The sequence below is a fragment of the Streptopelia decaocto genome, assembly GCF_964273445.1.
Source record: "Streptopelia decaocto genome assembly, chromosome: 6".
In the NCBI taxonomy this organism is placed as follows: Eukaryota; Metazoa; Chordata; class Aves; order Columbiformes; family Columbidae; genus Streptopelia; species Streptopelia decaocto.
Genome location: NC_138660.1, coordinates 63,031,367 through 63,047,895, shown reverse-complemented (window position 1 = coordinate 63,047,895; position 16,529 = coordinate 63,031,367). Strand labels below are relative to the sequence as shown.

General features: G+C 36.2%; 1 protein-coding gene across 1 annotated transcript in view; it reads left to right on the top strand.

Moving 5' to 3' along the window:
- Positions 1 to 16,529, top strand: part of LRP1B (LDL receptor related protein 1B) — a 683,918-nt gene that overhangs the window by 588,594 nt on the left and 78,795 nt on the right. The window contains exons 63-67 of the mRNA XM_082055474.1: positions 1,693 to 1,786; positions 3,421 to 3,537; positions 3,687 to 3,806; positions 7,691 to 7,810; positions 13,678 to 13,794. Of these exons, the coding sequence (XP_081911600.1) occupies positions 1,693 to 1,786; positions 3,421 to 3,537; positions 3,687 to 3,806; positions 7,691 to 7,810; positions 13,678 to 13,794 (568 nt within the window). The remainder of the gene's footprint in view (positions 1 to 1,692; positions 1,787 to 3,420; positions 3,538 to 3,686; positions 3,807 to 7,690; positions 7,811 to 13,677; positions 13,795 to 16,529) is intronic.

Here is a 16,529-nt window from a genome sequence, read left to right as displayed (position 1 = left end):
CAGACAGTTACAAGTTGACATTGGTCATTAGTCATTTTCTTCCAATTTTGAAATCTGTTTATTGTTTGATAATTTGTCAGTCTGATGGCATAAGATGCAGATCTCGGTGCCAAAAATATACTTTGCTACTTCAGATTCTTCTGTGAAATCATAACTGTTCCTACGATGCTTTTGACAACACTTTGACTGTTAACCATTTCAGAAGAAAAACAGTTGCTGGTAGCCTGTCCAAATTTTTTCCTAAATTCAACCACATAATGAAGCCTGATTTTATATTTAGACCTGGAAAATTATATCAGATCATTTCTACCTGTTGTTTTGTTTGCATTCCTCTTTCAGTGAGAACAAAGGTACGGTGTTGCCTGAGCTCTGAGAAGGGCACTGCCAAGGTCTTACAAAGGATTTTCCTTTTTTTGTACAAACGTTTTATCCCTTTGAAAGGTTGGAAGACCTAGCTTCTGATTTTCTCATTTAATCAAACAATAGAAGCAATGCTGTACAGAAGTACAACTGCACGTTAAGGCCCTTTTCTGACACTGGGTGTTTTAATTTACCTGGAGAAATGATCCAAAGTCTGCTTTAGCAGCCTACAAAGACTGTTTAAGAATTGAGGTGGTTGTTTTGAATAAGATCTTAAAGGATCAAATTATAGAATGCAGCAAAATACAATGAGTGTTACATATCGTAGAGTCTTGCATCTGGGTGGGAACAACCCCAGGTTCCAGTATAAGTTGGGGAATGACCTATTAGAGGGCAGTGTAGGGGAAAGGGACCTGAGGGTCCTGGGGACAGCAGGGTGACCATGAGCCAGCGCTGGGCCCTTGTGGCCAGGAAGGCCAATGGCATCCTGGGGTGGATTAGAAGGGGATGGTTCGTAGGTCAGAGAGGTTCTCCTGCCCCTCTACTCTGCCCTGGTGAGACCACACCTGGAATATTGTGTCCGATTCTGGGCCCCTCAGTTCCAGCAGGACAGGGAACTGCTGGAGAGAGTCCAGCACAGGGCAACAAAGATGCTGAAGGGAGTGGAGCATCTCCCGTGTGAGGAAAGGCTGAGGGAGCTGGGGCTCTTGAGCGTGGAGGAGACTGAGGGATGACCTTATTAATGTTTACAAATATACAAAGGTTAAGTGTCAGGAGGATGGAGCCAGGCTCTTCTCGGTGACAACCAGCGACAGGACAAGGGGTAATGGGTTCAAACTGGAACACAAAAGGTTCCACTTAAATTTGAGAAGAAACTTCTTCTCAGTGAGGGTATCAGAACACTGGAACAGGCTGCCCAGGGAGGTTGTGGAGTCTCCTACTCTGCAGACATTCCAACCCGCCTGGACACCTTCCTGTGTAACCTCATCTGGGTGTTCCTGCTCCAGTGGGGGATTGGACTGGATGAGCTTTTGAGGTCCCTTCCAATCCCTGACTTTCTGTGATTCTGTGATACTGGGGCACTGTAACTTGGTGTAACAATGTCGTTGAAACTACAATGATTTGTATCAGTAGAAGTCTCAGTGCAAAACGTCTCCAAAAAAAGAATATTTTAAAAATAAATTTTATAAAAAATAACAGTCGGAGTAGATTAATGAAATAATGACTTAAGCAGTGAATCTAATTTTTCATATACTGTACTATTTCTGTTTAAAGTTAAATATAGAAATATTAATATCAAAGTTTTTCTTCCGTCTTTCCTTTCTTTTACAGTTCCGTTGTAAAACTGACAAATGTATTCCGTTTTGGTGGAAATGTGACACTGTCGATGACTGTGGAGATGGCTCTGACGAGCCTGAAGAATGCCGTAAGTGCTTTCTGAGTTTGGAACTTGGTTTTGTCAGTAGATCCCAGGTCAAATATAATATTTTGTAGTTGTTAGGAAGAGGTGTTGTTGGTTGGTTGGTTGGTTTTTTAAAGCTTTTGTTTGTAGCACTGTTTTCTTTGGTTGTTGGCAGATTTACAATGGGTGCAGGCTCTTGTTTGTAAGCCTGTAAAATATTTTTATTAACTCCTGTGTACTGAGGGTCTTTCAAGGCCTTTGGAAAATCATAAGAACATGTTTTTCAAGTTTTAAACCTTTATTTGATGCCAGTTACTTTTTTTTTTTTTTTTTGGCTAGAGATTTTTTATTTTATACCTAATTTCTGAGGTTTCTGATTTTTATACATAAATAAAAAATTCTGCCAGTTTAGCATGCTTTGGTATATAATAGAAATGTGGAATTCTAATCTCTTTGCTTATGTATCATTGCAATTATACAAGTTCAGCTACACATTATTATTCATGCAATTTTCTGAACAACAAGAATGGTCTCCATGTGATTCCTACTAAAATTCTGTGTATTTTTCACGATATGTTTTATATAAACAGTTTTGTTTTATAAATATTGTCAAAGTTTGGAGAGCTAAATCTCACCTCTCCAGCATGAACAATTTTATGCAATGAACATTTTTGTCGCATCTTATGTAACTTTGACACACTATCCCAAAGGTGATGCATATAAGCATGTTTCTCCCTTTGCCCATGTAGTAGGTTACTGTAGTAGCTTACTGTAGTATTCCCCTATTGAATTGTAGACAACTGGAAGTCAGTTATGATGATGCTTTCAGCATCCCAAAGGATGGCGTCTGTGGTAGCTGACTGTAAATTTATTTATGTAGAAAAGTATTGGATTCGTAGGCAGTAAATCTGTTCGTGATACTATTTTTCAGTCTTAGTTACTTATACTATTATATTAATCTACATAAATCAAATGGTTCTTGTCTTCTTCCCTCAAACTTATACACACAAAATGCATCCACTATCTGTTTTACAATCTTCCAGTTAAGTAGCTGTTCATTTGATTCTTTTTTTAATTCAAATCTCTCACCCATGTGTTTACAATTTTGTAATTAGTTCTCTTTTTCTGCTGCAAAGGCCTTTGAAGCAAGCTTTAACACACAGAATCATTCCACATAAGATTATATGTTAAGCTACACTATGTTTATATAAAATATTACTATAGAGGTGCATAATTGCTCATTCACTCAAATGGCAGGAACATTGTTGGGCCTTTCATGGGAAACAGAATTAGGGTGGGTTAGTGAGTTTCTTAAATGTAGACTCCAGCTCTAGTGTTTAGATCATAAATTGCAAGTCTCTGAGCTAACAGTAAGCATCAGCCTGTAGAGCGTTGCACTCTGGATCATTAATAGAGTAGAACTATAGTTATACAATTTTTAAATCTCAGATTTTGAAATTGATCTTGCAGCAGTACGTGCACATTTTAGCTACTCATATCTACTCAGATTGAGACTCTATATAGGCAGATAGAAGGGTTTCTAATCAAAATACTTTTGATTAGTCCATAGAGGAAGAACAACATTATTGATACTTTAACCATTCCTCTAATAATATTGATAAGCAGTTTGTTTTGGTTTGTTTTGTTTTTTTCCTCAGCTGAATTCAGATGTCAACCAGGACGTTTTCAGTGTGGAACTGGACTTTGTGCACTTCCAGCCTTTATCTGTGACGGAGAGAATGATTGTGGAGACAATTCTGATGAACTGAACTGTGGTAGGTGATTATATGTATTGCAGACTTCAGAAACATGCTGAACTGACTTAAATGTCATCCTTTAAATTTTGACAAGAAACTTATTTCTATTTTTAAATGTTTTAATCTTTTAATCTTTTTACCTTATTTTTTTTTCTTTTAACATACAGACACACATGTGTGTCTGTCAGGTCAGTTCAAGTGCACAAAGAATCAGAAGTGTATTCCAATAAATCTGAGATGCAATGGACAGGATGACTGTGGTGATGAAGAAGATGAAAGAGACTGTCGTAAGTTATATTTAGAGAAGTTAGATTTTTCTGGTTTTAAAAAAAGGAACTGAAGTAATTTGTAATACAGTAAATGTCCTTTCTGTAAGATAATTTGAGGAACATGTAAACCACTTAATTCACAAGATAGTTTGATGTACCTTGCTTTGTTTATAAGAGCACAAATTAAAATGTCATTTACTAACTTCATTTTTTAAAGTCATTGCAAAGAAGAGGGGTGTGTAAGCAATTAATTTCAAGCATTTACTTGCGTTTCTGATTTAGACTGAAATTTTACTCTTAACCACCTCACAAATGACTCATCCTGATGCTTTCATCTGCCATGCCTTGCAGCAATGCATTTCAATGGAAAAAGATATTTTTCTGTGTCTTTTATTTGAAATTATGTAGATCCAAAGCTCATTCTATATATTTTTTTTCTTGGATGAAGTTTTCTACCTTTGCTATTCCCTTTCGTCTGGGGACTTCTTCATTGATTTGTATATGTGACTAGATTTCCATTTACTTGGCTTTTAATACATCTTTTCATAAATTTATTTTCACTCCATATTTCTTAGATATATGCAGAGAAAACATTTTCAGATTTAGAATGAAAATGTATTGAATATCTTGTTTCTTTGGTCATTTTGTAATTAAAATGATGACGTCTTGAAATACATCTCTGTCCTTCACTCAGTTCATTATTCAGATCTACTGCTGATCTAAAGTGCTTATTCCTATTTTCTGAATTAGCTTTCTCAGGGTTTGCATATGCTGCATTTCTGCAAAGAATGTGACCTCCTCCAAGGGAAGGGTTGCTAAGGATACAAAGGCTTTGTTCATGGTCATGTTTAATGGCCATCTTCCAAACAGCTCAGCAGAGCTGTAGCCTCTGACAAACAGTATTACATGTCGGCTTGCTGTTACATGTATTGAAAAACTGATTAAGCAGGGTCAAGTAAACTCCTGCGCAAGATAGGGGAGATGGCTTTTATTGTTCTAAAGAACTGCACGTGGTATATGGAAGGTTCCCAAAACCTTGAGGTGTAGCTGACAGAAATTAAATCAGAGCAGCAGAGTCTACAGCGCAGCTGCGCTGAGGGACTGTGGGAAGAACAGGGTCAGGATCAGCGGTGACGGAGTTGAAAACATCCTAGGGATTAGTGGGAAGAGGACAGTCTGCTGTGACATCCAGCAAGCTTTTGAGTTGGCTGAAACTCAGCTGTCAACCCACCTGCAAAGACACAGCAGGGACTGGGGGATGTTAATTATATACATTATTAATTCCTGTTCTGTTTTACCTGGACTTTATTAGCTTCTCTCTTCAGAAAGTTAAGTGTGCTAGTTTATAGTTTAATAAAAAAAAATAATAAAAAAACCAACTAGCTTATGGCTTCTGAAAACTCTTCAGTTGCCTTTGTGGAAATTATGAAAAGGGGAGGTTTTAAGCAGGTCTACCATGAAGTTCATATTGATTTGGGCTCCAGTCACAAGACAGATAACAGATCACAGAATCACAGAATCGACTGGGTTGGAAAAGACCTCAGAGATCATCAAGTCCAACCCTTGGTCCAACTCTAGTCCGTTTATTAGATCATGGCACTAAGTGCCATGTCCAATCTCAGTTTAAAAAGCTCCAGGGACGGTGAGTCCACCGCCTCCCTGGGCAGCCATTCCAATGCCTGACCACTCTCTCTGCAAAGAATTGCTTTCTAATCTCCAGCCTAAATTTCCCCTGGCAGAGTTGAAGCCCATGCCCCCTTGTCCTATTGCTGACTGCCTGGGAGAAGAGACCAATCCCCACCTGGCTACAACTGCCCTTCAGGTAGTTCTAGAGAGTGCTGAGCTCACCTCTAAGCCTCCTCTTCTCCAGACTAAACAAGCCCAGCTCCCTCAGCCTCTCCCCATAGGTCTTGTGTTCAAGTCCCTTCCCCAGTCTTGTTGCTCTTCTCTGGACTTGCTCCAGCACTTCAATGTCTTTCCTGAACTGAGGGGCCCAGAACTGAACACAATACTCCAGGTGTGGCCTCACCAATGCAGAGTACAGGGGAAGGATCACTTCCCTTGTCCTGCTGACCACGCTATTTTTGATACAGGACAGGATACCATTGGCCTTCTTGGCCACCTGGGCACACTGATGGCTCATGTTGAGCTTCCTGTCAATTAGTACCCCCAGGTCCCTTTCTGTCTGACTGCTCTCCAGCCACTCTGCGCCCAGCCTGGAGCGCTGCAGGGGGTTGTTGTGACCAAAGTGCAGCACCGGCACTTGGCCTTATTGAACTTCATCCCATTGGAATCAGCCCATTTTTCCAGTCTATCCAGATCCCTCTGCAGAGCCCTCCTGCCTTCCAGCAGGTCGACACTCCCTCCCAACTTGGTGTCATCAGCAAATTTGCTGATGATGGTCTCAATCCCCTCATCTAAATCGTCAATAAAGATGTTAAACAGGACTGGACCCAACACTGACCCCTGGGGAACACCACTAGTGACTGGCCGCCAGCTAGATGCAGCCCCATTCACCAACATTATCTGTTTCATTCTAATTGCACAGGACTAGGATTTGTAAAATAAAGACCTTTTTTCAGCTTTACCACCATTTTGTTTTATGTATCAGGTGACCTTGAAAAGGTCGTATTTCATACTGAAGGTTTTTCATAAGTAAAATAGAGGCAATTATGCTGGTGTTCTTTGTAAAGCACTTTGAAATCCCCTGGTGAGGTGTCCTAGCTGAGAATCAGTATTATTTTTTTATAAATATAGTTCACAGCATAGCCATGCTATTTATTTCTAGCACTGTAAATTTATATATGGAAACATGGCACTGAAAGAAATAACACACCAACTTTTAACAAACTTGAAATATTTCATCTTGCCAAACCCAAGAAACAAGAATTATATCAAGGAGCAAATTGCTTTTCAACAGGGACAGGAAAGTTTGTTAAAAACCTTATGGAGTTCCCCAGGTAAAGTGGGACAAACATTAATATGGGAAAACATTATCAGAGAACAGATCAAACTGTTCTCTACCTATGTTCAGTTCAGTTTTGAAGAATTTGAACGTTCTCATACATATACTTATCTCTAAAGAAATCCTTAAGCTTCTGATCACAAACAGATTGCTCACAGACCAGGTAGAAATTCTGTATTGATCTTGCCTCTATGCTCTCAGTTATAAGAGTTTAAGAAATAATAAGATCTGGCATAGATGGTTGGGGGGGAGTCGATGTAGAATCACCTGAGTCCACTGAGGATCTTTCTTGTTGTCAAGTGGCTGTTCTAAAACTGAAGCAGTTAAAGCTTTAACTTCAAGCACCCTGAAAGAACAGGATGAAAGTTAGCTGCGTCTTTGCATCTTTATCACGCTGCAGGATTCATTAAATTATTTTTCTGCTAAACTGATAAAGTGAAATTGTTTTCAAACTTTTCTCACCATTTCCCCATGGTCTCTTTTAATAAAGAGCACAGAATCTCACCAAAATTCTTACATAATTTTGATTACCTTTTTGATCAAAGCATAGAAAGCTCTCTTAGTCCTTCAAAGTAGCTGATTTTCAGAATGGATAACATGTTTTAAGAAGTTAGAAACAAAAATTAAAAATCTGACTGCTTTTCACTGAAGTGGTTTATCACATCGATGTTAAGTCTATTTGTTGTTAAAAGAATATCACAATGACCACTTCATTTATTAGAGTTGTTCAACCTTGCTGTTATATAAAAAGTTATATAAAACAGAAGACAAAATGATAAACAATATAAATCTGAATGCCATTTTCTTGGAGATGTCACGTAAGTGATGCTAGAGATATCCGATTTCCGAATTTTGAGTCCTTTTTTTTTCTTTAAAACAGATGTTTTTAATATCAGCAGAAATTTCTAGTTTTAATTTGGAATCCTTTTATTTAAAGCTGAGAACAGTTGTTCTCCAGACCATTTCCAGTGTAAAACAACGAAACACTGCATTTCGAAATTGTGGGTATGCGATGAAGACCCAGATTGTGCTGATGGATCAGATGAAGCTAACTGTGGTGAGTATGCCAGTGGTTTTCAGTATATTACTGTAGCTGGACATTTTTGAAAAAAGTAGCAAAAGGAAATAATCCCACTTAATATGGCCTCTTTCAATGTATGACAATACGTATCTGATAGGGTAGCTGTCTGTAGCTCATGCCGTTCTTGATGAATCGTGATCTTTATATGGGTAGTCTATAAACTTCATATTATACTACTACTTTATTGGCAGAAACTGTAATGAGTATTGGAATAATGAGTAAATGAGAATATAGTGACATTCTTGATTTTTCTCATACTATTAGCCAGTTTCCCTCAGTGTGTTCTGTGTCCTTTTTGCTGCTGTAGTTAATAAATAGTGGAAAATATAATAATTTGCAAATCACGTTAGTTAAGACTGGCTGTGCAGAACGGCCCAGAGCAGGTTGCAACTTGACATGACCAACCTCTGCCTGAGAGCTCCAGGGGTTGTGTCCTAACACACCACTCCACAAACTTGGCAGCCCCTTAGGACTTCTCCAAGAACCCCTGATACTTATGAAACGTTTGTACTTAAATCTGATGGTTTGAGGAGGCAGATCCTCTAGAGGATCAAGGATAGAATAGCACTATTGCCAAACCAAGCCCTAATTTCTGTTAGTTTTTACACAGTATCCAGAACCACACTGTTCTCCCCTACTGAGGCAGATTTTTTAGAACATAAGTACTAGCTTTGAATTCAAGAATTTTTAATTACTTTTTTAAAGATACGTTTTTGGATCACAACTATAACTCTACAGTTTTTAGCATGTTTTTCACTGACAGAACAGATTGATTGTTTATATTTCTGCAGAAACAGTTAAAATTATTAAGACAATACTCATAGAAAGTCAAAAATATCTAAGCAGTTTTCACATTGGTGTGTATGTGATATTGTTGTGTATGCCTGCTATTCATTATCACTTGGAAAAAAAAATTCACAGTGTATATTAGTAGTAGTTGTTCTCACTCATTGCTTCCATTGTTGGAAAGTACTGAGTCAACTCTTCTGTTGTAAATGAAAGAAAGTAATCAATACAGTATTCCACATGGGAAATGGATTACAAATAATCAAAGTCAAAATAAGTGAATCAGAATTGTTGGAAAATCCTTGGACATGGATGTCAATTGAAGAGCTACACTAGCCAAGTGCAGAAAAACTTGTGGAAATCTCGAGACAGGCCTACAAAGGAAAAGATGGAAGAATGTTCTGAGATGGAAGAGAACAGGACAAAGAGTTTTACAGAACATTCAAAGCTGACTATTACTCATCAACACATCAGTAAATGTTTTGATGAATTACATGAGTCTGAACACTATTAAGCTACCACTCGGACAACAGAGTAACAAAATTAAAGGCTGTAATCAAGCACAAAGTACTGAAAGATAGCCCTGTTTCCAGAGATGTGTATCAAGCAGTTGACAGGAGCACATATGTGAAAATACTGGAGCTGGTGAATATGTCTAGGAAATTGAATTCTTCCTTCACACTGAAAATGCAAGACCATCATTTGAATTGTCAAGAAGGGGAAACTAATTAATTGTATCAAGTGAAATTACAGTCCAAAAGCTTAAAGAAATTGTGCCTGCAAAGCTTAGAAGAAGAGATGAATCACCGCCATCAAGACTCTATATCCTGTTCTGAGCTCTTCTGGGAGTGTCCCTGCACTGCTCACCTTCTGTTCCACTTCATAAGTGTTTTCTCCTGCACTGTCCCTCATCACCTTGATCTCCAACAAGACGTTGTCTTCCAATCTGGACAGCATGCCACTCTTCCAAACTGTGGATTCATGTTCTGAGTAACCCATGCAAGGCCAACTTATATAACGCAAAGGGTCTTAGAATAATTCATCTAATAATATTCTTAAGACACGAAGTTTAAAAGCAAAGAGGGAAAATAAAACCTTGACACTGAACAGGAAAAATTGGATTTATGAAGGGAGGAATTGGATTTATAAAAGGTACTTCACTGTGATTCATCATTCTAGTGAACAGAAAGAACAAAGTCCAAATTGCTCAAGCAATTAAATAGTATAGAGGTGCAATGCATGCAATCCCAAATTAAATGGTTGTTTTCAGGCACAATATATATAACTGATTAGGCTGGTTCATACCTAAAACTCATCTTACCTTTTATTCTGTCTCTGGCAGTGACTGAAAGGCAGTGTCTAGGGAAGAATATGTGATCGAAGCAGGGTGTAATGAACCTTCCCTGGGGTACTCTTCCAGCCTCTAACAATTTGAGGCTCGGAGATATTGTGAGTCAAATATGTCTCTGTGTGCAATAGCCCTTGATGGGTTTCAGTCTCCTTTAACCTTTGTAAATCTTTCACAACATGCTGCAACAACGAGTTCCACAGCTTAACTACATGCCTCCCTGAAAAAACACTTAGTTCTTATTTTAAACCTGCTGGCTGAGTATAATGCTCTTAGTTTTTGTGTTGGAGGAGACAGAACAATCCACAATCTCTGTACCGCTTGTAGTATGAACACTCAGAGAACAATTAAACTTAAGAACAGGATGGGTTTAATCACATCTCAAAGTTATCCATAATTTTAGCATTTGAAATATGTCTCAGTGACCTTATTATAGCAGTAGTTTGAACACAGTTTGGTTTTCCGCGTTATTCTGTTTTTAATTTAAACATGGTTATTTTTATGAACAAAATTTAATAGAATTAAATTATAAAGTTGAAAGCCAAGTATAATAAAGATCTGCATATGTTGATACTAATACTAACATGTTATCATTTATAGTTCATATCTAAAATGCTTACAATGCAAAACTTGTGTAAAGGATAATCCCTTTTTTGCTGAAGTGCTCCATAATCATATGTTTTTGCTTAGTCAACATTTGTTACTATGTGTTATTGGAGATATATTGAGTAAATGTGTTAGAAGTAGTCTGAATGTATTTAGTTTCAGACTCAGACAATTGAAGCAGAATTAGGAAATATACACTTACTAATGAGTGTACGGTGTTTTTCATAGAACAGGAGGTAGAGTTAATTCATGCTTTCTGTCCAGGCAATTAAAAGAACACATTAGATTATGGAAATCCTTGCTCACAACTGTAATACTTAACATCACAAAGGGCCTGTTCGAGTTAGAATCTGAAGAAAGCTGTGTGCTGTTTTGGAAAATTATTAAAATCTGCTTTAAAGGTTATATGTATTTCAGGTCTTTGTGAATATAGTGTGTCAACAGTAGTATGACTGCTTTCTGCTTCCTCACTTTCTTTAATATTAATTTCATTTTTAGCCGATTCAAAATGTTTGGGTTTTTTTTTTTCTGATGACTGTGTTTCTTGAGGCATTTGAAGGATGCACATGCACACACAAATGCACAAAAATGTACATATATGGAATTAAAATCCCCAAACAGCAATGTAGTAGAATTAGTGGCAAAATAGTGTTTTACTTCATAGGGATTGATGCTTGAATGAAAATGCTTTTAGGGTGCATATGTAGTATTTTGGGGTTTCTTTTGTTTTGTTTTCCATTTATGCCTTCATCCTATTTTCTTCATGCTCATTTAGACTTCTAAAATAAAATCCTAGTTTGCTGTGCATCAGAGAGGAACCCCAACAACCAGCTGCTACCTCAAATGGCCCTTTGCCTGTTACAGAAGACCAATGGATCTCTTAATGAGAATTTGAGGAGAGAAAAATGATGATGGAGTTATCATTACTAACTTCTTTGTACGATTCTTATCTGAACTTTTACATTTTAACGTGGTCCCATTTTAATAAAAATGGAAAGCAATTTAGTGCTGAAAACAGCAATGACAAATGTGTGTGGGTCCATGCATTGTTTTCAGGGTTCCCAGATTCAAAAACTAAGGCCTTGCACTATTTTATTTGAGTAAATCAATCTTTCTCAAAGATCAGATATTTGTTACACAACTTCCCCAAACCTTCATCTGTTATACCTCAGTTCTAGTATCCTAATGTTTTCTTCATCTCTCATTAACGTGAAGAAGGAAATACAAGACAAGCAAATCTGGTTTAAAAAGGCATTGTCAGCTCTAAGCTGCTGTGAGAGATCAGAGTCAACCCAAGGGAAAAGTAAAGATTTCAGAAGTGAAGTGAACAAGAGTGAGCCTTACAAACATGCAAAGTATTTTATATAAAGAATTCACTACTTCTATGTGTTTGGTAAAAATAGAGTAAGAAGATAAAGGTTCATATTCAAGTGGTAATCATAAGGTTAGACTATACATGGATAAATTATAAAAAAAAATCCAACCTTTCTTCACAACTATAAAGAGGCAATGCTAGAAAATGGATTTAGCATCCCTGAGAAGTAGATAATTCTTCATGAAGAATAAGAAGTTCTCTTCATCCTAGCAGGTAGCTGAAATGAAGGGATGTCAACTCTGGTGTTTATGTATTACTGATTAGATCTTGGTATGTCTATTGAATAGGATAAATAGAGTGTAATCTGTCATTATTCTTTAGGTCTTATTTTGTGGGCAAATATGTTAATGGAGATTGGAGACTTTAGTAGAAGCACTTCAATAAACATAGGATGAATTTCTGGTTTGAATCTTCACCTTTTGCAAAGATACAGAAACAAAATACAAGACCATCTTTGTTTTCAGGGGAGGGAGTTATTTTTAAATGTTTTTAAGTGCTTGCCAGTGCAATTATTTGAAATGTCATGATTGAAATGTCATACACTGTCATCTTGAGAAAGATTGTAGGAAAAAGTGTTTTGGGAGAAAACTACTTATAATCATGATATTGGCAGAGAATAAAGAACAAATGCAAAAGGCAGTATCGTATAATAATTACCAAATTTTTGAGTGTATGCAACTGAGCTGCAACACCATCTAACTTTGCTGTCTTGATATTCAAATGTAGTTTTGATTTATCACTCTAGTTCCAGAACCACACCTAAAACAAAGCACAAAAAGCAGCAGTTTGGCTGTAGCATCCAATCTAATACCTCTAGTTTGTCAGCCTTTCCATTTCACAGGCAAAGTGGATTGATTTAAGCTAGTGTTTCAGTCCTTCTTCATTCTGTCAGTTATTAGAAATCAGAGAGTTGTCATGATAGCAATATGAAGTCTGAACTGACATGCTATGAAATAGCCTAATGGAAATTTTAAAAATTTCTATTGAAATATCATCGCAGTGACATGTAATTTTAAATATGTCATTGAAGCTTTCACAAAGCAATCTTCATTTTTTTCTCAAAGAAAATGTCACTGATATCTTTTTAATTTACTTCATTTCATCTCAGTCCTTAGAACCTGAAAAAATTACTTGAGAAATAAAAGACAGAAAGAAAACACAGAGGCAGCTCCTTCCTGCTGGAGTTCAGGATGTTCGTGCATCTCCAAGAGGCTTTGCCTAAGATGCTACTCTGTAAACAGAAAAGCTCACTGAATGTCTACTGTAGGAAGAAAACAAATCTCAGTTTAGCATTATATGCTTAATACTCTTTCACTTTGTATAAGTAAAATTCCAGTCCAAGACATCAAAATGTGAAAATATAAATCAAAATATAAGTTTTCTGTCAAGTATTAGTCATAAGTTATTCTATGCAAACATAGCTTTTGAGAAATATATGTTTTGTACATTTGACAATAGATTCTTGTGATATGATCTCTTGTAAAGCAACCTTACGGTTACATTCAAGGAAAAGTCAATGCAGTTTTTGAGATTATGTGCAATAACCTTTACTCAAGCTAATTCATGATCACTTCTGAATTCCACATATTTTACTTTGAATGACAGTATACAGTCTGTATTTTAATTTTTCATTTTATCAGCGTTATTTGTTTTGATGTGTTTGGTGACAGTTTTCCAGGTTTGCCTCTTTGTCTCCAATGATATAAATTATATTTATCTTAATTGCAGATAAAAAAACTTGTGGGCCTCATGAATTCCAGTGCAAAAACAACAACTGTATTCCAGACCATTGGAAATGTGACAGCCAAAACGACTGTGGTGACAACTCTGATGAAGAAAACTGTAGTAAGTAACTTTTACCTAAGTACATGTTACAAGGGATGGGGTCAGTTTAGCAACACGTAAGAGGAAAACTTTTAGTTCTGTTAAATTGCACGTGTATGTTTTTATACAGCACCATCTGATCTGTTGAAAATCAGCTGGACCAGAATTTAAATTGTTCCTTGCTGAAATTCTCCAGTTTTATTGATTCTTATGAAGTGCTGTAATTCTGTATCAGCTATGCAAAAATGCCTGACCTATGAATTCTCAATATTCTGATGGATTAAAAAAATATTACAATTAGTTTACCTTTACCAATAAGTTACATATTGTGTTTCTTATCTCTAGATAAGAGTCATAAAAGCTACTCGGTGATAAAGCGATAAGCATTTGTTAACAAAGAAGTTTGATCAAACACTGTCTGCCCATTATATTCAGTATATTCCTGAGATGACTTTCCTTGTTTGGTATCTTGAAAGTCTATTCCTATAATAATTAATCACGTTAAAAAGTATAAGTTGTTATTGGAATTAGCTCAGTTAACCTTGTACTCTCCTACCTATGAGGAACCTGAATGCCTAATAAATCTCTATAAACCACTTTCAGTGAGTTAATGTAGGTCTGGTTCTCAGGAAGAAATGACAAATTCTTAATGATTTTATCTCATAATCATTCTCTTTATAGCATACTTCAAGAGGGAAAGTCCACAAATAGTTCTGAAGTGCTTTCTCATCAGTTGGCAATTTCTGTTCTTTTTTTTTTTCTTAGAAATCTAATAAATTAATACTTTGTTGTGTAGATGATCTTGAATGCATATTCCTGACTTTGTATCATGAACGTATATTTAGTGTCTTCAAGCTAATACCTTAGAAAGCTTAATAAATTAGGCATTCTCATGCTGCATAAGTGCTGTCTTTCTCCCATTTGAGACGTGGTGTCCATAGGAGCAGGATGTCTGGATTTGGCTGCCTTTTGGTTACTGTCTAGATTTGAAAATGTTGTGCAAGCAGGAGTGCTGTTTATTGTTATACCTTGGGGTGAGGGGTAAACACACAAAAGCTTTCTTAACTTTTGGGGTGAATTTAGTGAAAAATTGATTCTCAGTGCCAGTGGGACTTTTTCCACATACATTTATATTAAAAATAACAAGAAATTATTTATGTTGTTATCCTCATGTAAAAATCAAAGAAAGACATACCGTTTCCATAAAACATTATTGCTATTTATGAAATGTGTCAAGCATCGTATTTGGAATGTGCCATGTGTGAAGTGGGATCTTTTTATCACCCAGTATTCAGAAATTTCTTCCCTGAAGTTTAGGTTATCATAGTACAAAGTGATAAAGAAATCAAAAAAAATCTAGGAGCAATCATCCATCAGGTTTTTCTTTTAATTATTTATTAAGCTTGCCATCTTTGTGTTCACATCAATAATTGATTTATATATTCAATTCTTGGCATTTCTCTAGACTTTCAGATAAAGAAATCTGTAGTTAATTGTAACAGATGGAATTAGTGAGTTGAGAATACCCAGACGCAACCAGTGCATCAAATGTAAGGCTGGAGGGGTGAACTGTAGTTGGTGATTCCTTTTTGTTTTCATCTTCCTTTGCTTGTCAAATGTCTGTTTCACTCCTAACTGTTGAGTTCCATATTCTGCTGTTTAAATTAAATACAGCAGGCTGACACAGTTGTGAAATTCAAAATCTTGGAAGCACTGGGAAAATATAGAATATTGCGCAGTTGTTTGAAATAGATGTGTAAAATTCTTTGTAGACTGTCAAGCCACTTACAGAATAAAGTATAATGAAACAAATATACATGAAATTAGAACTTCAAAAGCATTTGACAAAATATATTACATTGCACGTTATGATAAGTTGTTCATAGCACACATGAATTTACAAAGGGCCTGTCAGGCAACTGTATCAGAAAATGAGTTGTTTCTCAAGAATGCAGAATGGATTCATTGAATTACAGAAATGCAGCTCAGCTATTCACATTTCACTAGGTAGTTTCTTTGCATTCACACACAGCATCCTGGTGAAGTTACCAGAAGTGAAGCAGAATGTGTGTTAGAAAATACCATATATGGATGTGAAAAAATCATTAGTGGTACAATACAAATAGTTGTGCCCATTATAACTATGTTATTTAACTGTATTTGTCTTACAGTTAAAGAACAATAGATTGTATTTGGACCCTTCCAAATAAGTAAGAGTTATTATGAAGGTTATAGGTCTGTACTGAGTTAGCACTAAGCAAATCAAATGCATTTTTAACTCTTCTGAGTTAATATCTCTTGGGAGGAGTAATTTGCTTTCAGAGTTTATTTGGATTTTTAAAAACAAATTTAAGCAAAATAGTATTTTCACTTTCAGGGAATTTCAAAAAAAGGAAAATTTCATAGTAATGACTGTCTTATTCCTGCTGAAAAGAAGGCACCAGTGATGTTTTATTGAATGTAATTAAAGAAAATTTAATACACTGTAAACATTGAAGCAAAGCAAATGTAATAATGCTGTAGAAAGACATGAATTCAATCAGTGTAAAAAATATTACCGTTGCTAGACAATCTTCTCAAAGCTGTTTTATTGCTCTTACAAGTTGTCAAGAAAACAAATTAGTTAATTTTGTGCTGGGATAAGTTTGTATCCCAAATGCAGTGAGAACTACCAGTTATTTAATATTTAAGTGAAAACGTTTTAAACCAGTGTATTGAAAGAAACTAAGCTTGAGTAAATTTGGAGTGGACAGTGC